The sequence below is a fragment of the Schistocerca gregaria genome, chromosome 1 (assembly GCF_023897955.1).
Source record: "Schistocerca gregaria isolate iqSchGreg1 chromosome 1, iqSchGreg1.2, whole genome shotgun sequence".
In the NCBI taxonomy this organism is placed as follows: Eukaryota; Metazoa; Arthropoda; class Insecta; order Orthoptera; family Acrididae; genus Schistocerca; species Schistocerca gregaria.
In genome coordinates, this window is record NC_064920.1 from 66,880,966 (window position 1) to 66,907,477 (window position 26,512).

Genomic DNA, 26,512 nt, shown 5'->3' on the forward strand with positions numbered 1-26,512 from the left:
TGTGATCCTTCACTTATGTTGTTACAAACCTATGCCAATCCTCACTGCAGCTACTATCGATGGCCCTTAATTACTGTATTTCATTGAAAAAATCTGTAGACAGTTTTATACTGCACTAGATAGCAAAGTTTTGCATATTAGCTACGTGGCAAAATACTCTCCACTTTATACGCTATCATTTGCCAAAAGCTCGTTTCGATGTCTCGAACCGATTAGAGATGTTTTGAATAGTTCACTTCCAATCCGTCGTTTGCGCACACAATCCGAAGTGAGTGCACTACACACAATACATTTTGTGCAGTCTGGCGATGAATATAAATGTCGTCACCATTCCGTTCGCAATGATGTGTTATGTGGTATGTATCTAACATAAAGGGAAGAGACCACTATTTTTCATAGCAAACTATTCGAATTTCGCACAAAACCTCGCTAGATATAGAAATATCACAATGACTATTTCTCTTAATGATATGATAAGACTTGACCACGAAGCTGATGAATGAAGCTACGAGATGCGTGAGAATCAATCTTCGCTAACGAATAGTCTCTATAAAATGGTTGGGAAAGGTTGCAGTGCAGTCGGTGAGCGCATGTCTCTGTTCCCTCAGTGTAGCCAAAGCGGGCAGAGAACGCTCCGCTCGTAACGGACGAAGCTGACAGCTCAGTAGCCGGCAGGGAACTTCGAAAGAGAGCGGGGGTGGATTCGGCCGCGTTGAGAACTGGAATGGGTGTGTGGGCATGCGCCGAGCTACAGTGTGTTGCACGAGGTCTCTGTTAGGATCGTTTCCAGGCTCGCTGGTTGCAGCTTAGAAGCTTTGCTCGTGACTGGGCTTCAGCTACCATTGTCATCTCCGATAATGAGCTGGCCAAGTTAAAAAATGGTTCTGAGCACTATGAGACTTAACATCTATGGTCAGCAGTCCCCTAGAAATTAGAACTACTTAAACCTAACTAACCTAAGGACAACACACAACACCCAGCCATCACGAGACAGAGAAAATCCCTGACCCCGCCGGTAATCGAAACCGGGAACCCGGGCGCGGGAAGCAAGAACGCTACCGCACGACCACGAGATGCGGGCCTGGCCAAGTTACTTTATGTCTATTTCTATACTTAAGTTATCTTGTCTCGCTTCTCGTATTTCGCACGATTAAAATTTTAGCTCATCATTGGGAAAAAAATTCAAGAAAATACTTTGAAAAGTACTATAGGTCAAAAATACTTGCGAACTTAACTCTGAAAATTGAAAGTTCGCATAGCAGCATGGGGTTTTCATCAAAGGAATGGCATAATTCCTTTTAGGCCACACAAGAAACCGCATTAGCAAAAGATCTTCTGTTAGTCGGCCTGTCGCCGAACACAACTAATTTATTACGTAAGACATTCATCAGACTAACAAAACGAAAAGCTTTGAAATACACAAAAATTTCTCAGCTTCTTATTTGAAAAAAAATATGTTGGTGCTGTCAGGTGTAAGGAGTCGTGATAGGTTCTCACTTACAACCTCGGATAATTTATGAGGGTGTGCTCAAAAGTAACGCCTCTGAGTTTTTTTAAGTGAAAGCTCTTAAAGCTTGTTAAATAAAACAAACGTTATGACTACTCTACATTTTCATTCTTTATGTCGACATATTTATTTCTCAACATACTTACCGAGGTGACGAATACAATTCTCCCAATAACGACTGTTAGTTGATACTTTCACTGTGGAATATCTGACTTCGTTAATGGAGTCACAACCTCACCTCTGCTATCACCCATTCATCACTAACAAAGCGATGTCGTCGTATGGTGTTCTTTTGGAAACAGGCGAATATCAGGAGCGACCAAGTCGGCACTGTATGAAGGATAATCGGTGACAGTGAACGAAGGGTGTCGGACTGGAGCAGATGTAGCGGTCATGTGTCGTGTGGCATTGTCATGCTCAAGGACAGAGTGCACCATGTGTGGACGAACTCTTCGTCTTCGAAACTCGATTACAACAGGCTGTTTCTCATGCATCGATATACAAGGTGACAATTATTGAGCTATATGACACACGTGACTTCTGAACTGTTTACGTTAGGACGTTAGGACGGGTGGCCGCATATCGTGATGGAAATTAGTAAGCTTTGGTTTAGCGACGAAGCCCAATTTCGTTTGTATGGATTCGCCAATATGCAAAATTGGCGCATTTGGGGGACTAAACTGCTGAGGTCATGGGTCCAAAGGCTTACACACTACTTAATCTAACTTAAAGTAACTCATGCTAAGGACAACACACACACACACACCCATGCTCGAGGGAGGACTCGAACCCCCTACGGATGGAACCGCGTGAACCGTGGCAAGGCGCCACAGATCGCGCGGCTACCCCGGGCGGCAATAAGGTGTCACACATAGTATTATATAAACAAAACAAAGGTTACGTATTAATATACAAGGTGCATTTCGCGATCGAGATGTCTCTACGCCCTCAGCGGGCGACTGTGTGTTGTGTAATGTCCAATGTCGAAATAATCAGTGCGGTATTCCTTGATGGAACGTTGACTACCGAACGGTACGTGAAGGTTTTGGAAGATTATTTCATCCCCATTATCCGAAGTCACATTGATTTCGACAAGATGTGGTTCATGCAAGACGGAGCTGGAGCCCATCGAAGTAGGAGAGTGTCTGATGTCCTGGGGGAGCACTTTGGTGACCGCATTCTGGCTCTGGGGCACCCGGAAGCCACTGGCATGAGCCGCGATTGGCCGTCATATTCTCCGGATCTGAACACATGCTACTGCTCTTTGTGCGGCTATATTACAGACAAGGTGTATAGCAGTAACCCTAAAACAATTGCATCGATGTTCCGACATTTCAGCGGGTCATGCAGAATTTCGCTTTTTGTGCTGCGCCACATCATCGCCAATAATGGCAAGCATATCCAACATGTCACAACCTAAATCTGAGTATCTGTAGTGACGTTTACATGTTGATTAAAATGTGTGCACGCCCTAGTTTGTAACTAATTTAAGCCCTTTTTCATATACTTCAATAATTGTGATCCTCACGTTACGTTACATACCGCCATGTCAGACGTGACAGAGGCAGAGGGCTGGAAATATGTAGCCATGAAGAATAAAGATGTAGAATATTAATAACGTTTGTTTTACTTAAAGAGCTTCAACAGTTTACACGTAAAAAATTTGGAGACATTGTGTTTCAGCTAAAGCACTCCGCCGTCGGGCCACAAGTGGCCCATCGGGACCATCCGACCGCCGTGTCATCCTCATCGAAGATGCGGATAGGAGGGGCGTGTGGTCAGCACACCGCTCTCCCGGTCGTTATGATGGTTTTCTTTGACCGGAGCCGCTACTATTCGGTCGAGTTGCTTCTCAGTTGGCATCACGAGGGTTTTTCAGCTATCCCTCATACAATTGTCATGTAACACTCGATAAAATTCACTGCGGAATATTCATTGCACTACAGTATATCTGCTACCGCTATAAAAGATTCAGTGAAAACCTGTTAATAATTCTGAAATTAACCCACTACAGTGCCTCAGAAAGACACTGTAAAAAAGTATGCTGTAGCTTTCAGTTTTATTGTGCTCTTTATTTTATGTTAGAGTCTTGTCTGATTAGATTTGTTTGCCATTTTATCATCGAATCTGATAAAGACTTAGGTGAAACGCAGGTATATTTTGAAGTATTTGTGGAACAATTGCAAATAAAGTGCTGTTAAAAAAGGATCTCGGAATTGTAAACTGGCTTAACGCGTTATATTCATAAAAAGGTGTGTTGACAAGTACGTTATATGTAAAGTTCCACTGAGTATGTTCTCGCGGAAATACGTCGTCTTACGTGTAATAATATGTAGTGTTTTGTTGAATAATCACAGAAATATGGAGACTTGCTCGTTTAACTTTCTCGCAACCGATTCCGGAACGTACATTGAAAGTTGTGTGGTACCATGTTTTGCGTTTCCGCTGGATTATTCACATTACATTAGATAGGCTTTTATTTTGCGACGTGTGGTGTATTGATCAGTGGCCACATTTTCGCAGCTGTCGTGATTAGCGTTCGTGCGTTACTTCAGTACTGCGCAATGCGGCGGGTGCTGATAATAGAAACCACACACTTCCATTAGAGCCGTGCATTTAGTGTGAAAAAGAAAAACAATTTCGTAAATGTCGTTCCGTTTTAAATACAAGGTTAGATGTAGCATTTAAAAGCTACTTCAGAACATACACTGAGGCGACTAATCGTGGGATAGCGATATCTATACATACAGATGGCGGTTGTATCGCGTACACAACGTATAAAAGGGCAGTGCACTGGCTGAACTGCCATTTGTGCACAGGTGATCCATGTGAAAAGGTTTCCGACGTGATGATGGCCGCGCGATGGGAATTAATAGATTTTGAACGCGGAATGGTAGTTAGAGCTAGACGCATGCAATATTCCCTTTCGGAAATCGTTAGGGAGTTCAACAGTGTCAAGTGTGTACCGAGAATACCAAATTTCAGTCATCACCTCTCACCACGGTCAACGTGGTGACCGACGGCTTTCATTTAACGACCGTGAGCAGCGGCTTTTGTGTTAACTGAAAGCGTTAGGATACCGATCGTGAAATATACCTCTCGTCAGAAGTCTATATTTCACATCTCATTTGGGCAAGAGTGGGAAGAGGTAGATACGTCTTGTAGGAACTGAAATTCAATTTGCACTGGGAGCAACGCACTTGGCACGATGGCTTCGATAGATAATTCTAGAACCATATCCAGTTCGCACTATACCTTCAAAGCAAGCGCTTTATATTTCAAAAAACGCATTTTAACTATGACCTGTTTTCATTTGTATCTTAACTATTGTTACGCTGAGGATACCTCGATTACACATCGATTAGGTTAACTGTTGTTACTTTGAGTATATATTTAGCATGCGTATATGTATAGCATAAATTTAATGAGGTGTGTACAGACATGGATATTGTTGAATCGTTATTTTACAGGTCTACTATAATTCTGTAGTTGCATACTTCCTAAGTCAATGTTATAGTGATGCTACAAAGTAATAAAGCAGCGGAGAGTTCCGTGGAATGTACCGTGTATTTGCAACACTCTATTATTTTTAATCATGGAATGTCGATACATTTGTTAATTTACTCCACTATGTCGATTGTTATATACCATATTTATGTGTGTCTTTGGTTGACAGCCTTGAAAAATGGACCAAATTGGTAAAACTGCAGAAAAATTACTCAAAATTGTACGCAGCAACGGGGTGGTCGGAATACATTCAGAATTTGCTATGACATCTTTAAATTATCGTAACGCAGCCTTCTTGCAGTCAAAAACTATATTCTCAGAGTGTCATACTTCATAAATTTCACCGAGCAAGATGGCTGAATGGTTAGCACACTGGACTCGCATGCGGGAGGACGACGGTTCAAACCTACATTCGGCCATTCCGGTTTAGGTTTGCCATGATTTCCCTAAATCCCTTTGTGCCACGATGGTTGCTTTGAATGAGCACGGACGACTTCGTTTCGCATCCTTCGATCATGCGATGGAACCGATGTTTGCTGCTTTCCCCAAAATCAACGAATCAACCATAGAGTTTGTTAATATTTACCAAGATTTTGCAGAATACGTTGGGACATCATTACATTACTGTAGTTCTGGCTATAGGACAATGTGCTCATTTTAGCACACACACACTATGACGTCACACACACACACACAGTAGTGATTTTGAGATGACGTAGATTTGGTATGTAGCAAGAGTTTCTTTGTTTAAATATTTTTTGTGCTATCTGTTCAGCATTTAAAGTATCGGCAATAGCGTATCTGTTGTTAATTAAAGCAATGATTAATTTTTTTGAGTCAATATATCGACATAATTTATTAAACAATGTGCTGTAGCAGTTTTTAACATGGTTTTTGCGTATGTCTGGGGATGGAGATGTAGGTATTTGGAGAAACAGCACTAATGCAGTAAATTAGCTAAAAATTGTAAAAAGCAATTAAGAATGAAAGAAATGCAATAACTGGAATTACATGTCTCTTATTCTGCTTGGGAGGTGGGGGGGGGGGGGGGAGTTGCTGGGCCCTGCTGATGCTTCGTGATGATCCTTGCACAGCAGTATTACAGGACCTGGAATGATGCATTTTCTCTGCTTATAAAAGACGACGAAGAGTGAGGTGAATCTTAAAGATCGAAGGGCTAGGAGGAGAGGCGGGAGGAGGAGGGGAGGGGAGGAGGAGGAGGGGAGCGTGGGTAAGATGAGGGGAATGTTGTGGGGGGTGGACTTGAATATGACCTGACACCGGAAGTTTTATTCTCGAGTTAGAAACATTCAAATTTACAGTAGTCATACACATGTATTTATATAACATGTGCCCAGTACTTTGCAACCTCCAAGGCGCTTGGAGTGGCTTGCAGGAGATCAATCTTCGTGCAGGATGTAGGGCACAAAAGGCACTGGAGCATGTGGCTTGTGGTTTGTTCTTGCCCACAATCACAGCACCTATCTTCTGTAGGGCGCTGATGATCTCGATGTTGAGCGCCCATAAAGCCCCAACACACCACTATCTTCTGTTATGAAGCCCCATCTCTTCAGGTTGTCTCTGGATCGTCCAACTCCTGATCGCCATCTGTTTAAAGATTTCCACGCCAGCCAGCTCTCGTTGTGTCCGGGTGGTAGTTCTTCAGCTTCTGGCGTCTGCAGGTGAGGCGTCGACTTTTTCCATAACTGCAGCCTTGCCTTCTCTGGTGAAGTGGTGAGCTTCTCGGATGTTCTCAGGAAGCTCTTTCGCGATCTCAGCCGTTGCTGTGGTGGATTATGTCCGTGTAGTGGATGGGCACTGTCCTGTTCCACTTTCAGTCTCTCCTTGTTGGCAGCCACTGTTCTGCGTACCCACGGTGGGGTAGGTCGTAAGCAACCTGTGATCAATCTGCACGTTTCGTCGAGAGCAGCGTCTACTTGTCTGGCATGAGATGACCTGTACCAGACTGGAGAAGCGTATTCATCAGTAGAAATGCACAGTGCCGACGCAGAACAGCGAATAGTTTGTGGATGTGATCCCCACTGTGTCCCTGCTGGTTTGCGAATTAGGTTGTTTCGAGCGGAGATTTTCATTTTGGTGTTCTTGCAGTGAGTTTTGAATGTCAGAGTTCTATCGAGAGTGACTCCCAAGTACTAAGGTGCGTGATGATGCTGTAGTTGGATGCCTGACCGTGCAATATGTAGCTCACGATTAGCTTCCTTGCTCCTTAAATGAAAGGCACACACTTGTGTCTTCGAAGAGTTTGGTCTGAGTTGGTTCCGATTGTAATAGCTCGACAGTGTTCTAAGTGCTGTTGTCAGGTGTCTTTCTTTGTCTGAGCTCGCTAGCCCGCTGTGCAAGAACTAATATTCCAGATGGTCTGAAGCGACCACTGCTGAGTGATTAGTACATTCTCAGTCTCAGTACTTGGGTCTGTATCTGTAGAACGAGTGCGGTGTACTTTTGGCATTTGTACAGTAGCGCTGGTGAGAGATTGTGGCGTTCGCTGGGTTATTCGGTGGTTTGGAATTTTATTAATTTGTAAATTAAAATGCTAATCTTATTTAATTACATTGAGTAATTACTAAATAATTTTTCTCCCGGCTAAAGATTTGGTCAAGTTGCTAAAGAACACCAAGTTAAAGTCGTGTTAAAGTGTCGTCTGTAAGTTGTGTGTCACCAAATCACAGTTCATACAACAGATTCTGTACAAATATTGATTATGATGGAAGCAGTTATCTTCAGCAAAATGATAATTAAAACCACCGAATATCAGCTGTGCACAACACTGAGGTATGTTACCTGAAACAATATTCAACGCAACTCGCGCTTAATTAATTTCTGCTCCATACATCAGCTAGAAAAGTTTGTTATAAGGATCTTGCTATGAGCACTGTTTTTAAAGAACCAATCTGATTCGAATTATTTGCATTAAAATGAGTTCGGGACCACCGGTGCACATTTATTTTTACGCATTTGTATTGCGTTCGGCATTTATGTCTGCAGAGTTGCGTAATTTGAATTTGCCGCTGAGATAATTGTTAAGATGGCGGCAGACAATTGATAGAAACTTTCTATTGTCGGACCAAATAACATAAGTATTTGAAATGCTTATTAAACTTTACTTTCGTATAGACTTCATGAAGCAAACATTGAAATTTTTGTAAGGAAAACACACACAAAAACGCAACACAAATCGCTATCAACAATGGCTGCGCTCCTTGCAGCGGAAAGAAATAATTAACACAGATAATGCTTACTGAGAGAGGAATTTAAGTTACAAATAATTATTCACTCATATTTATAATAATAATGAATTCTATTCTCAAGTAATAATTAACAAATAGTTACCATTTCTTAACAGAGCTCCGTTTGATATGCGTCCGCAACCTACAAAAGCCAACCAACAAAAGGTAAAAAGAAAAGAAGACAAACGCAGATCATAAAAGGAATTTACAATTATCATTGTCTTTGTATGATACACATCGATATGTCCAATTACATCATAAAATATTACATAAATAATTAATATTTATCATCCTTTTCACGGTTTTTTCGTATGTTGAATAGACAATGTTTATAATTGTTAGAGGCATAATTTCCTGTCGTCGTGGATGTTACAAGACGTAAGAGGTGGCTCGGTGTTGCAGCCGCGGCCATGCCGGACGCAGCGCCGCCGCCCCCGGGCCGTCTCATAGACGCCATCGGGGAGGGCGCCACGGCGCTCATGTACGCCTGCCAGCAGGGCCGCGACAAGGAGGTCCGAGACATACTCGCCGCCAAGGTGAGCACGGCCTCTTCGCCCTGCCTTGCTGCCTACACCCGCTTCTGAGTCGTGTGGTTGTCCATAAGTGCTTGTTTGACCATCAGCTGCTTTTCTGATTTAAAACCTAAACATCGCCTGCTTTCAGTGACAGACCACCTTCACGGATTAGGGTTAAAACAGTTCAAGCCACATCATATCTGTCATTACTTAAATAATGACCATGTCTCACATGCAGAGCATGCCATGTATTCCAGTATAGCACACAGGACTTTCAAAAGCAAACATGCTAATAACATCTACATCTACATCTACATCTACACACATACTCCGCAATCAACCATACGGTGCGTGGTGGAGGGTACCTCGTACCACAACTAGCATCTTCTCTCTCTGTTCCACTCCCAAACAGAACGAGGGAAAATGACTGCTTATATGCCTCTGTACGAGCCCTAATCTCTCTTATCTTATCTTTGTGGTCTTTCCGCGAAATATAAATTGGCGGCAGTAAAATTTGTACTGCAGTCAGTCTCAAATGCTGGTTCTCTAAATTTCCTCAGTAGCAATTCACGAAAATAACTCCTCCTTTCCTCTAGAGACTCCCACCCGAGTTCCTGAAGCATTTCCGTAACATTCGCATGATGATCAAACCTACCAGTAACAAATCTAGCAGCCCGCCTCTGAATTGCTTCTATGTCTTCCTTCAACCCGACCTTATAGGGATCCCAAACGCTCGAGCAGTATTCAAGAATAGGTCGTATTAGTGTTTTATAAGCGGTCTCCTTTACAGATAAACCACATCTTCCCAAAATTCTACCAACGAACCGAAGACTATCCGCCTTCCCCACAACTGCCATAACATCCTTATCCCACATCATATCGCTCTGCAATGTTACACCCAAATATTTAATCGACGTGACTGTGTCAAGCGCTACACTACTAATGGAGTATTCAAACATTACGGGACTCTTCTTCCTATTCATGTGCATTAATTTACATTTGCCTATATCTAGAGTTAGCTGCCATTCTTTACACCAATCGCAAATCCTGTCCAAGTCATCTTGTATCCTACAGTCACTCAACCACGACACCTTCCCGTACACCACAGCATCATCAGCAAACAGCCGCACATTGCTATCCACCCTATCCAAAAGATCATTCATGTAGATAGAAAATAACAGCGAACCTACCACACTTCCCTGGGGCACTCCAGATGATACCCTCACGTCCGATGAACACTCACCACCGAGGACAACATACTGGGTTCTATTACTTAAGAAGTATCCGAAACAAAACGGTACTGCTTTTGGGTCTTGGGTACTGCTTTGTTTCGCATATCATTAGTATGTTTGCCTTCGTGTGTGTGAAATCTTATGGGACTTAACTGCTAAGGTCATCAGTCCCTAAGCTTACACACTACTTAACCTAAATTATCCTAAGGACAAACACACACACACCCATGTCCGAGGGAGGACTCGAACCTACGCCGTGATCAGCCGCGCAGTAAATAACTGCAGCGCCTGAGACCGCGCTGCTAATCCCGCACGGCTATGTTTCCCTTTAAAAGTCCCGTGTGGTATACCGGAAATCATGACATGATCTTCGTATGAGATGTGGCCATTATTTAGTAATGACAGATGTGATGTTGTGGCTTAAAGTGTTTTAACCCTAATCCGTGTATATGGTCTGTGAATGAAACCAACCGATATATGCGTTTTTTTAAAAAAAAGCAACTGATGCACTTTGTACGTTACTTGACAGCTGTTAATAGCCACCTTCAAAAAAATGTATAATACACAAATGTCTCACAAGTAAGACGTCTGGACAAAGAATACTGGTCCCATAGAGGCTTGTGGAGCAAAACGCACAACTAGCAGTGATGGGTCAACCTGAGCCTTCGATACAACTTGTTTCCATTGCATAAAAATATAAACATCCATTACGAATTCTTAATAGCAAACACTGAAGCTAACGGAACAACTGCAGAAAATTGCAGGTTTCAGACATGGGCAGACTAAAATCTGAAATCACAACCACAAAATCACGAAAATCCATACATATTATGAAAATGTGTGTGTGTGTGTATTTGTGTCCCACATGCCCTCCTGAATCACAAGATCGATTTCAACCAAACTTATATCCCTTACTGCCAGGCATCAGCCTCTATGGGGTTTAGAACTATCATAGGTCAGCAGGTATCACATAAACAATGAGATGTGTGAAAAACTGCTGCATCGTGCATGATGTTTAAACATATCACTTCTGTGCTACTACCGGTATTCGCAATTATCTATGTACGCTGTAGACACATACGTCGCTAAGTGCACCCACAGGAGTATATCATAGACCCCTTAGCCAGTACCGATGGCCAACACTGTCCAGCAAAATTGTACTACGTAGCTGAGGCCATGGACATTGTTGCTGTTGCAGCAGCACGTGGAAGTGGGGCCGTGTGGAGTTCTTTCGTCTGTTGATGTTATCTCTCATTTACTTACAGCAATTTCACTTTAAAAAAAAACAACAGGAAATTGAAAGTAGGATATTATAAATTTATGCTGCAACTTAAGAAGAGAATAAAACAACATAAGACAGAGTATACAGCGTGGTCCATTGATCGTGACCGGGCCAAATATCTCACGAAATAAGCATCAAACGAAAAAACTACAAAGAACGAAACTCCTCTACCTCGAAGGGGGAAACCAGATGGCGTTATGGTTGGCTCACTAGATGGCGCTGCTATAGGTCAAACGGATATCAACTGCGTTTTTTAAATAGGAACCCCAATTTTTATTGCATATTTGTGTAGTACGTAAAGAAATATGAATGCTTTAGTTGGACCACTTTTTTCGCTTTGTGATAGATGGCGCTGTAATAGTCACAAACATATAAGTACGTGGTATTACGTAACATCCCGCCATTGCGGACGGTAGTTGCTTTGTGATGCATTATCCGCGTTAACATGGCCCGTTCACCAATTGCGGAAAAGGTCGATATCGTGTTGATGTATGGCTATTGTGATCAAAATGCCCAACGGCCGTGTGCTATGTACGCTGCTCGGTATCCTGGACGACATCATCCAAGTGTCCGGACGGTTCGCTAGATAGTTACGTTATTTAAGGAACCAGGGAGTGTTCAGCCACATATGACATGTCAGCCACGACCTGCAACAAATGATGACGCCCAAGTAGGTGTTTTAGCTGCTGTCGCGGCTAATCCGCACTTCAGTAGCAGACAAATTGTGCGAGAATCGGGAATCTCAAAAACGACGGTGTTGAATATGCTACATCAATATCGATTGCTCCCGTACCATATTTCTATGCACCAGGAATTACATGGCGAAGACATTGAATGTCGTGTACAGTTCTGAAACTGGGCACAAGAGAAATTACGGGACGATGACAGATTTTCTGCGCACGTTCTATTTAGCGACGAAGCGTCATTCACCCAACAGCGGTAACGTAAACCAGCATTGTTGTTGGGGTCTTCAGTCCACATACTGGTTTGATGCAGCTCTCCATGCTACTCTATCCTGTGCAAGCTTCTTCGTCTCACAGTACCTACTGCAATCTACATCCTTCTGAATCTGCTTAGTGCATTCATCTCTTGGTCTCCCTCTAAGATTTTTACTGTCCACGCTGCCCTCCAATACTAAATTGGTGACCCCTTGATGCCTCAGAACATGTCCTACCAACCGATCCCTTCTTCTGGTCAAGTTGTGCCACAAACTTCTCTTCTCCCCAATCCTATTCAATACTTCCTCATTAGTTGCGTGATCTACCCATCTAATCTTCAGCATACCTCTGTAGCACAACATTTCGGAAGCTTCTATTCTCTTCTTGTCCAAATTATTTATCGTACATGTTTCACTTCCATACATGGCTACACTCCATACAAAAACTTTGATGAACGACTTCCTGACACTTCTCTTTCTCTTCTTCAGAAACGCTTTCCTTGCCATTGCCAGTCTACATTTTATATCCTCTCTACTTCGACCATCATCAGTTATTTTTCTCCCCAAATAGCAAAACTCCTTTACTACTTTAAGTGTCTCATTTCCTAATCTAATTCCTCAGCACCACTCGGCTTAATTCGAATACATTCCATTATCCTCGTTTTGCTTTTGTTGATGTTCATCTTATATCCTCCTTTCAAGACATTATCCATTCCGTTCAACTGCTCTTTCAAGTCCTTTGCTGTCTCTGACAGAATTACAATGTCATCGGCGAACCTCAAAGTTTTTATTTCTTCTCCATGGATTTTAATACCTACTCTGAATTTTTCTTTTGTTTCCTTCACTGCTTGCTCAATATACCGATTGAATAACATCGGGGAGAGACTACAACCCTCTCTCACTCCCTTCCCAACCACTGCTTCCCTTTCATGTCCCTCGACTCTTATAATTGCCATCTGGTTTCTGTAGAAATTGTAAATAGCCTTTTGCTTCCTGTATTTTACCCCTGCCACCTTAAGAATTTGAAAGAGAGTATTCCAGTGAACATTGTCAAAAGCTTTCTCTAAGTCTACAAATGCTAGAAACGTAGGTTTGTCGTTCCTTAATCTAGCTTCTAAGATAAGTCGTAGGGTCAGTATTGTCTCACGTGTTCCAACGTTTCTACAGAATCCAAACTGATCTTCCCCGAGGTCGACTTCTACTAGTTTTTCCATTCGTCTGTAAAGAATTCGCGTTAGTATTTTCAGGTGTGACTTATTAAACTGATAGTTCGGTAATTTTCACATCTGTCGTGTCTGGCGGTGACACCACATTTTTACTTTACATTTAATTTATATAACATTCATACTATTATATTTACAACGATGTGTTTATTTATGCAACTGCTTAACAATGTTGAGTATAGGTTTAAGATGGATTTTAGAACAATATCTATCCACAGTCTATTCTGATTACTTCTACTATTAATTAGATTCATGTATAGTAAGATATAAATTTCAATCTTTGATTAATGCTTACGTGATTGGCTGGGGATGTTTTTCATGTTTTGAATTATGTATATTTTGTGTGTCTGTGTCATGTCAGTGTTGTCGCTGTTACTCTGTTCATCGTCAGTACTGTAGCTGCTCGAACTCTCTGTGTCGGCCTGTCTTCGTCTTCTGCGCCTTCTATGTTGATGGGCCTGTTTGTGCATGCCATATTCTGCTTTTGAGATGTTGTTGACTATTGCTCTCCGCTATATCTGGGTTCCTGAGTGGATCGTATAATGCTGTTTCCGTTATGTGTTCTATGTTATTCCGTAATCTATTTCAAAAGGAAGTGCTCTGGGGAATCAATTTCCAAGCACGTGAAATGATTTCTTTCTACAAGGTACTCACTGCAAGTGCGTGGGATAAGGGCGATGTATAGTCACACAATGAACCATGCGTTGGCCAGGGTTGACATAGCGCAACCGTAACAACTCCCTAATATGGGGGAAAAATGGATAGACTCATTGGCTTTTATCACTCTGCCGGCCGGAGTGGCCGAGCGGTTCTAGTCGCTACAGTCTGGAACCGCGCGACCGCTACAGTCGCAGGTTCGAATCCTGCGTCGGGCATGGATGTATGTTATGTCCTTAGGCTAGTTAGGTTTAAGTAGTTCTAAGTTCTAGGGGACTGATGGCCTCAGATGTTAAGTCCCATAGTGCTCATAGCCATTTCTTATCATTCTCGTCCTATTCTTTTTGCCAAGCGTCCATATGCCAATGCGGTGCCCAGAGATTTGCAACACTCTCTCAGGTCTACGAATCTTCAGCCAGTACTTTGCAGCCTGATATCTGGTGGTTATATCAAGTGTGTATATTCGAAGCACCACATACAGCGTATCGAGTGATGTGCCGAACGCCCCAGATAGTCTCCTCTGACCCCGCCTAACAGTGATCCTTTTCATGATGATAACGTATATGTACTATCTGCAAAACTCGATAAGGACTCGAAAAGTGCACTGTGGTACTTTCTTGTGCGTGTGAGTGGTAGTCTCTGTCGTGTCGAATTTAATACCGCTAGTTTGTGAAGCACACTTACGGCTTTGTGATTAAACATACGTGTTCGTTGAAGCTTCCTCTTTCGTTTGTGTGTAACCCAACACATCTACTTACTACTTTGTGTTTTATGTCTGCGTTGTTTATTTTTATTGTTGTATGTCTTCGTAGTGATCCTCTAGACTTTATGTACGCTGCGTTTTGTGCTGCTATGGATGGTTACACTACTGTTTTATTCTGTGTACCATACCACGGCCTTGTTTTCCAACATTGCTCTTGTGCTGACTGATATCACAACTAACAGATCGTCAGCACACGCAATCCCGTCTGAACGTTCATCTGTTTTAATTAAATTCAAGAGCAGTTGTGTTGTGATGTACCAGAAGCCGAGTCCGCTGATAGAGTCTCATGGTCATCCTTTGGTAATCCTAGTTTCAACCTTGCGGTTGGCCTCTTGTCACTCAGCCACTCTGTTCCTACAATAGTCTCGAAGACCGCTGTACAAGGTTCCGGGTACCTGTAGTTCTCGAAATCGTGCAAACATTGCTGGTCTCCAAAGATTATCAAAGCCGCCAGAAATGTCAATAAGAGTCGTAACTGAGTACTTCTGTAATATCTGTTCTACAATTTGAAAGCCCGCATCTCGTGGTCGTGCGGTAGCGTTCTCGCTTCCCACGCCCGGGTTCCCAGGTTCGATTCCCGGCAGGGTCAGGGATTTTCTCTGCCTAGTGATGGTTGGGTGTTGTGTGATGTCCTTAGGTTAGTTAGGTTTAAGTAGTTCTAAGTTCTAGGGGACTGATGACCATAGATGTTAAGTCCCATAGTGCTCAGAGCCATTTGAACCATTTGAACAATTTGAAAAGCACGATTAAATGAGTCATCAGTAGATTTTCTTGGTCTTAAGCCTCTCATGGATCTTAGCCAATGTATTTAACAAGCAAATTTGTGGGTAGATTTGAGTTATGATGGTGGTTAGAAGCACCTGTCCCATCTTCAAGGCATCGTTTATTAGATGTGTTAAGTATGGGATTATCTGCGGTAGACCTGGCGCAATGTTTCCGACTGGATACGGTCTCGTCCTCGTGCTTTCTTCTGTTTCAAGCTAGCGCGACCTCCTCTCGCGCAAACTGACTAGTACGTTTTTTTTTTTTTTTTGTTTGTTTGTAATCCCTCTACATTGTCTCCCTAAGATATGTATATACTTGTGTACCTGTTCGTGGATCGTCATCGGCAAGGCGCGAAAGGCAAAGGTCCCGAGTTTGAGTATCGGTCCGGCACATAGTTTTTATCTGTCCGGAAGTTTCATATCAATGCATACTCTGCTGCAGAGTGAAAATCTCATTCTGTGATGAATCTGTTTACTGCGCGTGCGATGTTAAGTACAGAAATTTACTCCTGTATGGAAAGGTTATTGGATTTCAGTGTGTACCTTAAGTGAGTTGTATGTTTCGATAATCTTAGTGATGCCTTTTCTCTCGATTTGGTTGAACGTGTATTTGTCTGGCAGACATAGCAGTTTAACGTTCAGTTGTTTATATTCCGAATATTCTTAGATGCTAAGGTAAAACTTACATAAGTTGCTAAGGTAGTTGTTGAAATGTTGAAGAAATTTACATCATAATGTTCTGGCTTATCATTTAAGAAGCTGTTACCATCTACGTACAATCTTTGGAATGTAAAGAACCTCGTGTGAAAGTGTTAAGCGATAGTGGTGTGTTTATTCTTGTGCTCTGTTTACACAGAGAAATAGATATTCAGAAAAAACGTAACAGCACCAATGAGATCTTTTAAACATACAAATGATTTATGGTATTCAGTGAAATAAATTAATCTTTCTAAGCAGAAATAAAGTTCGGTGGAAGAAGCTCACTGCCATAAGCAGCTAACAGACCTCACAAGGGAAGCTCGCCATCGCACCACCCTCAGGTTTAGTGTTAACATCGTCCAGTGGACTACCCGTCAGAAACTGAAAACAGATCAAGCAGGAAAACTGGAAGAAGGTTACTGAAAGAAGAAAGAAGCAAAGTAGAAACAGCGAACGTTCCAAGCTGAAGAAGTGCAACATCAAGCGAATTTGCCTACGAACGGTGTTCTGGCGACGTGATCGGCGTTGGACTGCGAGGGGGGGAGATCCTTGTTCAAGTCTCTCTCGTGCCTCCTTTTTTTCACAGGATTATGAACCGTCCGTCTGTTCCCTGAATTCACATTTGTGTCTGGGTAGTGGTGTAACATCTGTTTGCAACAGCGAGGTGTAACGAAGGGACGCTCAGACATACGTACCTCCTCTTTGTTCCACGCAAGTATCACGTGTTACGACTCTTGCGTTTCGTTTTGGGATTTTTGACTCCTAAATTCGTTTGTCGTAACATAGTTCACACCCGTTTATTTGTTGTTTTCAGTTCTGTTGTTTTCATCTCAGATCTACGCGGAATCTCGCCTGCTCTCTCTATTCATCACATTTACTGGCGACTGTAATATATTCTTACAACATGACCCACATTCTAAGACCAACATATAGGTTGACAGTTGCCAAGACTACAGAAGGAGGACAGACACGTCAGCGACCTGACGGACAGTTCATAATTTTGTGAAAAAAGAAGGGGGATGAGGGAGACTTGAACCTACATCTTCATCTTTGCAGTCGTTCACTATGACCACACAACGACGATGCCACGGTTCTTGAAACTCTCTCGATGTTGCAGATCCTAAACATGGACCGTTCAGAGTTTTTGTTTTGCTTTTTTTTACAGTTTAATAGAACTTCTTCCTGTTTTTGTGCTTGAACTGTGTTCCGTTTTTACTGTGTATCCAGCGGGTCAATTTACCACTAAAAGTGAGGGGGGTGCAATGGGGAGTTTCCATTGTCAGCACACTCCGACAGAATCTATACTGAAGAAACAAATAAAGTGGTACACCCATCCAATATCGTGTAGGGCTCTCGCGGCACGCAGAAGTGCCGCAAAACGACTTGTCAAGCACTCGACTAAAGTGTGAAGTAGTGCTCGAGGGAACTGACACCATGAATCCTGCAGGGCTGTCCATAAATCGGTAAGAGTACGAGGGAGTGGAGGTCTTTTCTTAACAGCACGTTGCAAGGCATATGCTCAATAATGTTCATGTCTGGGGAGTTTGGTGGCCAGCGGAAGAGTTTAAACTCAGAAGAGTGTTCGTGGAGCCACTCTGAAGTAATTGTGGACATGTGGGGTATCGCATTGTCCTCCTGGAATTGTCCAAGTCCTTCGGAATGCATAATGGACGTGAATGGCTGCAGGTGGTCAGACAGGATGCAGAGTCGTGTCTCTACGTATCATGGGTTTCATATAACTCCCACTGCACGCGCCCCACACCATTACAGAGCCTCCACCAGCTTGAACAGTCCCCTGCTGATATGCAGGGCCATGAATTCATGAGGTTGTCTCCATACCCGAACACATCCATCCGCTCGATACAGTTAGAACCGAGACTCGTCCGACCATGCAACATGGTTCCAGCCATCAACAGTCCACTGTCGGTGTTGACGGAACCAGGCGAGGCGTCAAGTTTAGTATCGTGCAGTCATCAAAGGTACACGAGTGGGTCTTCAGCTCCGAAAGCCCACATCGATGATATTTAGTTGAATGGTTCGCACGCGGACATTTGTTGATGGCCCAGCATTGAAATATGTGACAATGTGCGGAAGGGTTGCACTTCTGTCACGTTGAACGATTCTCTTCAGTCCTGTTCTTGCGGGATCTTTTTCCGGTCGCAGCGTTGTCGGAGATTTAATACTTTACTTGACTCCTGATATTCACGGTACATTCGTGAAATGGCCCACAGGGAAATACCCACGTCATCGCTATTGCTCCTACGGCGACTATAACACCACGTTCACACTCACTTAAATCCATTGTAATACCAGTGACCGATGTAATAACTACGCTGGACACTTGTTGTCTTATGTAGACGTTGCTGGCCGCAGCGCCGTCCTCTGTGTATTTACATGTCTCTGTATTTGAATACGCTTGTCTATACCAGTTTCTTTGGCGCTTCATTGTATGATCAAAACTTACTGTTCTCGTACTTGTAACTGCATAGCGCCTGATGATGGCAGCACGTCGCCGAAACATGTGCTAATACGTATTCTCAGAAAGGGACGAAAGCGGAAAAATTATTTTATAAATTCATTGTCCGGCGTGGTCGGCACTTGGATGGGTGACCATCCAGGCCGCCATGCGCTGTCGCCATTTTTCGGGGTGCACTGAGCCTCGTGATGGCAATTGAGGAGCTACTCGACCGAATAGTAGCGGCTCCGGCCAAAGAATACCATCATAACGTCTGGGAGTGCGGTGTGCTGACCCCACACCCCTCCCATCCGCATCCCCCACTCAGGATGACACGGCGGTCAGAGGTCCCGGTGGGCCACTTGTGGCCTGTAGACTGAGTGTTTTTTTATTTATTTTTTATTGTAAGGCTACTGTTCCATTACATCAGACGGTACACGGTAGGTACAAGGTACGGAGGGCAGCCGTGTCACGCGTGTTGTTGTTGTGGTTGCCGGCAGCCGGAGGCGGCGCTGGAGCGCGACCGGACGCGCAAGTCTGCGCTGCACTACTGCGCCGAGAACGCGACGGCGGCGTGCGCGGACGCCGTGCTGCGGGCGGCGCCGCAGCTGCTGCACTCTGCCGACGAGGACGGCTACACGCCGCTGCACCTGGCCGTCATCGCGGGCAACGCGGCGCTCGTGCGGCACCTGCTGGCCGCCGGCGCCGACGTCGACTGCCGCGACCTCGAGCAGCACTCGGTCGTGCACTGGGCCACAGGTGAGCCGGCTGCCTCCCACTGTCCTATCACATCTGAACGCGCGATCTGCTATCAAGAAGCCTTGCTCGCATTTGTGTCACTCGACCTGTTTCGATTGTAAGGACATCGACGGGAGTGCCCTAGAGAACTGTAATAGTATGGCTGTTGCTATCTACATACATAAATGATTTGGTGAACAGGCTAGCCAGCAATCTTCGGTTGTTCGCTGACGATAGTGTAGTGTACAGTGACATGTCCAGGTTGAGTGACTGTAGGAGGATACAACACGACTTGGACAGAGTTTCTAGATGGTGTGACGAATGGCCGATAGCTCTAAATGTGGAAAAATATAAGTTAATGCGGATGGGTAGGAAAAACAAATCTGTAATGTTTGGGTACAGTATTAGTAGTGTTCTGCTTGACACAGTGAAGCTGTTTAAATATCTGAGCGTAAGGTTGCAAAGCGATGAGAGGTGGAACGATCATTTCAGAACTGTGGTCGGGAAGGCCAATGGCTGACTTTGGTTTATTGGGTGAATTTTAGGAGAGGCTGATTCATCTGTAAAGGACACCGCATATGGGACGCTGGTGTGACCTATTCTTGAGCTCCAGTGTCTTGGATCCGTACCAAGTCAGCTTCATGGAAGATAGCGAAGCAATTCAGAAGTGGGCTGCTAGATTTATTACCGATCGGTCTGAACAACATGTAACTGTTGCGGAGATGCCACAGGAACTCAAATGGGAATCTCTGGAGGGAGAGCGATGTTCTTTTCGAGAAACACTGCTCAAAAATATTTAGACAATCGGCATTTGAAACTGATTGCTACTGACACCAACATACACTGGCCATAAGCACCACGAAGATGCGACACGACAAATTAGGGCTGATACGGGGGCGTATAGGCAGCCGTTGATCACTCGGTCTGTTTGCGAGTGGAACAGTAGGGGGGATGAGTCCGCCACGCACCGTACACTGGCTTGCGGAGTATGTGCGTGGGTGTAATGAATCACCAGCAGGACTAGTCCGTTGTTGAGAAAGTCATGGCGTAATGACTTTCTTAACAAGGTACTTGGCTCATCAGTATCGAAACCGGTCGTACAGCTACCAACTGCTACCAGCATATTTCTCACTAAAAATGTGTGAACTGTTGTCGGTCCGTAATGCAGTGATTTCTTCTTTGGTGTCTGGGATGTTACTATTAGTTCAAACCCAACACCGACACGACCAGAAAACTCTTCCTCCTATAGTTCACTAAACAGGTGGCAATACGTTATTTCTAACTAAACTTTCTTGATAGGACAACATTACACCTGAAATGTGGCAACACAGTAACAAATAACCAATAGCATTCATTACTGGCAATGGTACAAAATTCTATTTAATTTTAATAACAGTTTGATGTTGCTCCTGTGATGACCTACGCCAAATAAAATAAAATCTAAATATCTTTTGTATCTGTCCGCAGTCTACGATATCATCAGTATGACTGAAAATACTATGCAGTGCTATTGTTACTCCCAAATAGCGACTACTAAGTTGAGATTGTTGTCAGCTGGACATAACTCATGGAACTGTACTTCGTAACATAAGTACAGGCAATGCAGGCCCTGTAGCAGTGGCTGGGGTGGTTCAACTGAGTAACGGTCGCCAGCACGTCGCCTTTTGTTGGTGTTGACGGAGTAACCCCCACCCCTGGCAGTACCAGGCTGTAGTCGGCTGTAGACAGCGCTGTCTGTGGTGGTCGCTAACGCTGTTGGTGGACGAATACAACACGCTGATGGACGTCGCTTGGAAGCAGAGTGTAGTCCCGAGTAGCGAGCGGCATCTGGAGACGGCTGCTCAGAACCGAGAAGGCGCCACTGTGCCGACAGCCTGCCGTGGTACTGCTGAGTACCTCTGCAGCCATGCACACAAAGGCGTCGATCTAAAAAATTCTACAGTTCCTTGAAAATATAACACAGCATGTCATTCTTGAAGGAGAAGAATTTTCAGATCTTAAACCAGCATTGGGTGTGAGTAATGGAATATAATAGCACACTTAATGCTCACAAAAAGTAGCGTGAAACGCATATTAAAGAAATCTAAAGTCTCCTATCAGGCCCTGAAGACCACATGATGTCATCCGACCGCCGAGTCACCCTCTGCCGTGTATAATCAAGTGGAGTCTTTACAGGAAGTCCCGCTGTTTGCACAGTACTCTACTGCGTGTTGTCGACGTTACAGACGTTGGAGCCGCTGCTTACCATTCAAGTAGCACCTCAGTGGGCATCCCGAGGGCGAGTGCACCCACTCCCAGTCCTTTCACCTAGGAATCCTCGCTCGCTATACGGGAAATTCAACTAGAATCCTTTACAAGGCAGTCATGCTCGCTCGCTACGCAGATGGACGTTGCAATACGATGCTGAGGAAGAAATTGATGTTAGCAACTCACGCGAGGAAATGTCACTCAGTGATGCTAAAAAGCATACAAAATATGGGCGCCAAGAAGTGCTGCTAGGCCACAGTTCTGGCAGTTTACCTGAGTGTGTACACTGTATAACTCCTCGCAATGGGCTTGTCAGCATTCGGTGCAGCAGACTGCGACGACATATGTCGAACACCATCAGCGTACAAACTCACGTCGGCCACAGTGGCCGAGCGGTTCTGGAATCACGCAGTCTTGTCTAAAAAGATGACTTCACGCCACTCCTGTCCCTAGAGCTATTGTTGCAGCTTCTTTGTGCTGCCGCGTGTGGGGAAGCCGCAGCAATGATCTCCATGCTCGCAGCCCGTGACACACCAGACGTCCTCGCACTTGTCTTGCCGGGAGCGAGGAGATTTCGAGGCTCAGTGTGCGTGACATGGTGTACGGTGCTGCATGGCCAAGTGAACATTATGGCTGTTCTCTCAGACGTTCCACAGGATCGAGATCAGATGCCTATCGGGCCATCCGTATGCAGGTTTTCAGTCGTTTCGGTAAATCGCTTAACGCAAATGCTGGGATGGCTCCTTTGAGAAAGACATGTCCAGTTTCCTCCCACATCCTTGTACTGCCTCAGATGTCGCCGTCGACAGGGTGTTAACCATTTCAGATCTGAATCTTTTCTCTACGAAGAAAATGTTTTCTTTACGTTGTAATGCACTTAAGGTGAGTTTTTAATTATTTTAGACGCAAGATCTATACAAAAATATGTACCCGTTTTCAAACTTATACTTTTTTACACTTGGCTTCTTTTTACGGAGCAAAATAACTAACTTTTTAAATATTCAAAATTGTAATAAATAAACTGATCATTGACTATCATGCAGAATGACAACGATAACATTCAGTTATACAACGGACTGTAACTCACCAACCACTTCTGTGTATTCTCGGGGTCACGAGCTGCGTGCACTGCTACGTTGACTTGTTAATGTCTTTATAGCGAGGCCCAACAGCTGGTAGCACTTGTGTGTGATGAACAAATCGAACATTCACAAATGTATACATGAGGGCTTGCACTGGGGAGAAATATTTCTGTTGCAGCTAAGACACATTAAAAGAGGATGTACAGAGTTGTAGCCAATGGGTCTGAAAGGCTTAAACCCTAAACTTATTCTATTATCCTCTAGAAACGATTTGTTCTTTTGTCTCTCAAACAAGTTTCCTCCTAGGTTCCAGATTTTGTATGCTAGATCTCGATTTACACCTTAACAACACCAGCACCCAACTTACTTGTAAGGCACCACTTACAGTGGGGTTACCTTGCCTCCACAAACGCTTCGAAAGTATTCGGCATCTAATCTCCCCTCTCCTTCCGTCCTCCATCTATTGTCGACATTAAAGTGTGTCCTAAATACTAGGCGCGCAGTCCGGAACCGTGTGACTGCTACGGTCGCAGGTTCGAATCCTGCCTCGGGCATGGATGTGTGTGATGTCCTTAGGTTAGTTAGGTTTAAGTAGTTCTAAGTTCTAGGGGACTGATGACCACAGCAGTTGAGTCCCATAGTGCTCAGAGCCATTTGAACCAATTTTTTTGTACTAAATAAGCAAAGTCTTTAATGAAGACTTGAGAGGAGCGAAGATTACAATAAACTTTCAAGTTTGCTTAGCTTGTCATGTTGAGATGGGTCCAGTTCTTCTTGTCTAGGGGTCTGATTCTGGAAGCTGAAAATTTAGCATCAGATCCTCATGGTTGGTTTGAACTGAATAAATTGGAAGATTGCTGCTGCAAAATTTTTACGTAAATATATTTTTTCACGTTTTAGTATATCACACAGCATTTTGATTTTTCACATTAACAAAGCCGAAATTACACTGTTCGTACCTATTATACAAAACTACGTCCGATCACATTAGGGGCAAGTTTACGACCCTCACGCTCTGCGGAAATAACAATATCCCCAAGGTTTCACAATTTTTTTTAACAAATGAATTCCTACTAGTTTTGGTTACGTTATTAATTTCGATTATTATTTCATATATGAATCCAGAAATAAGCATAGTAAACAGTATAAGATAGCGTAATTAATAATGAAGATTTTAAGTTTGCAAATAACTCGTAATTTCAAACGTTTCTAAAAAAATTAACTCTACATTCAGAACTAGTACTTATCGATTATAACATCGAAACTAAAATATTTTATAAATAAGTCCGTCTTCATAAATTTTAGATTGAAATATAACACATTGTGTGTAAAATTATATGAAAGTTTTCAGAAAAGCAACTGAGATAATACTGACGTGTCAAAAATTCGAAAAATAATACTGGTATCGACAACTATCGTTGAGGAAAAGTAATGCTGGAGGAGGACGTGCCGTTACAGGCAGCGTTACGTAAAGTGGAATTGACCATTAGGTGTATTAAGAGGCGGACCCCCCATTATAAAAGGAGGCCGAGAGTGTTGTGTTGTCAGTGGGGAAGCAGTGACAGCAGAACAGACTGGTCACGAGAGCTCAGTGACTTCGAACGTGGACTGAACATTGTACGTCGTCCGAATGGAAAAACCATCAGAGACACCTCAACCATTCTAAAACTGCTGGTGATGTGACTGTGAAGTGGAAACGTGAAGGAACAACCAGAGCCAAACCAAAAGCAGGCAGATCTGTTGTACTGACAGACGAGGGCTTTCGAGTTCTGAAATAAGCGGAAGGAATCGTGAGTTTCAGAGCACTGGCAGCAGTCAAACCAGGAGAACGACTGTGGGTAGGAGCTAAAAATAACGGAGTACAGTGACCGACCAGCTACTCATGAGCCACATATTTCTTTAGTCAGTGTTAAACGACACTTGTGTGGTGTACACCAGTGGACAGTGGGTGACTGTACCGTGTAGCAATCCAATGGAACGGTTTGGGTTTGGAAGGTGCCTGGCGAAAGCTACCTCCCATCTCGAGTAGTGCCGACAGTGAAGTGGGAGGCGGCAGTGTTACATTATGTGGGTATTTCTGGTTAGCCTGTGGTCCCCTTATTGCGCTTAAGAAAACCCTAACAGCGGAGGGTTACGACCACAGTTTACAGCACCATGTACCGTGTACAGTGGAGGGACGGATCGGAGACTAAGCTCGTTTGTATCATCATGACAATACACCCTGTCATAAAGCAGCATCTATGAGGCAATATTTTGTGGACAATAACATCCCTGAAATGGGCACTTAATGCCAGTAATCCCGATCTGAACCGAGCGGAACCCCTTTGGGATGAATCGGAACGCTGACTTCGCTCCCGACCCCAGCGTCCGATATCGCTGCCTCCTCTGGTTTCAGCACTTCAGGAAGACAGGGCTGCCGTTCATCCACTTACAGCCAGACGTCACTGAAAGTTTACCCGTCAGAGCCCAATCAGTCATAAAGATGAAGGGTGGACACACTCTATATTAATGTCCAGTAGTAGGTGTCTGGATAATTTTGGTCAAATAGTGTGACGTTCTAGAAAGGAGTTCATCCACCTTACCCTAAACAAAACGAACGAATTCACGAATACTGGAATGGATGTAATCGTTTCGGCTAGACGAATTATTCACCATAAATGTGTTCAAATTCAAATGGTACAAATAGTTCAAATGGCTCTGAGCACTACTTAAACCTAACTAACCTAAGGTCATCACACACATCCATGCCCGAGGCAGGATTCGAACCTGCGACCGTAGCGGTCGCGACGTTCGAAACTGAAGCGCCTAGAATCGCCAGAAGTGTGTTCGGATTAGTTTAAGATTAATAGTGTCACGAATGTTAAAGGTAACGAAACAGTTTTCAGTGAGAAAACAGCGCTTTGCAAGCAGTCCCCACCTATCAGCATCAAAGTATTAGACGGCTTATCAGGGTGGCTGACGAAACATGACGTGACCGCAGAGTTGCTGCTGAATTCAAGGTAATAATCTCGGACAGTGCAGCCCGAGGGGGTCATAATGGGACACGCGATGCGGTTCTGGAAGTCTTTCTGAGAGTGAAAAAGCTACAAACGCTGCCCGTAATCAAAGCTGCGCTCATTATATTTACCGTTTAGCCCCCTGTCATAGATTCTCGGCAAAGGCCCAGTCAGGACAGATGGTACTTTTTCGTAACTGGCCAATCTTTCCCCTTTTTGAATAAGTAAAATTAAGTCTCTAAGAACCATCGTGAAACGCGAGCAAGTATGTGCATCGCTCAGTGATTCCTTTGCCTCAACTTCTAATTAAAGTAAAATGAAGACAGCACATCTGGAACGGGAGGATTACGTCTATCTCAAAGCGTTTTACTTCTTTTCCTCGCGAATCGATCGGTTCGGACAACGTGAAATCAACATTTGTCGTCCTTTCTTTCGCCGAGTTCTTTCATGCGCAACGAAACAGTTTATTGTCTTTGCTCCGTCTATGTTTCTTCTTTGGTCCTTTTCTCTTCTTCCTCCAAACACCGTGTTTCTCTGACTTTCCAGATTGCGTCTGAGCCTTTTAAATATTGTTGCTGTTTTAAAGCTTCAGTTTGTTTCCTATGACTTTAGCCATAGTACAATCCTCAGATACCAAATATTTAAAGTTGGAGCCAAAGA

General features: G+C 43.7%; 1 protein-coding gene across 1 annotated transcript in view; it reads left to right on the forward strand.

Moving 5' to 3' along the window:
* The first annotated feature begins 11,185 nt into the window (after positions 1 to 11,185).
* The window catches only part of LOC126270168 (uncharacterized), a 342,447-nt gene continuing 327,120 nt past the window's right edge, over positions 11,186 to 26,512 (forward strand). The window contains exons 1-2 of the mRNA XM_049974090.1: positions 11,186 to 11,242; positions 19,290 to 19,548. Coding sequence (XP_049830047.1) covers positions 11,186 to 11,242; positions 19,290 to 19,548 — 316 coding nt within the window. The remainder of the gene's footprint in view (positions 11,243 to 19,289; positions 19,549 to 26,512) is intronic.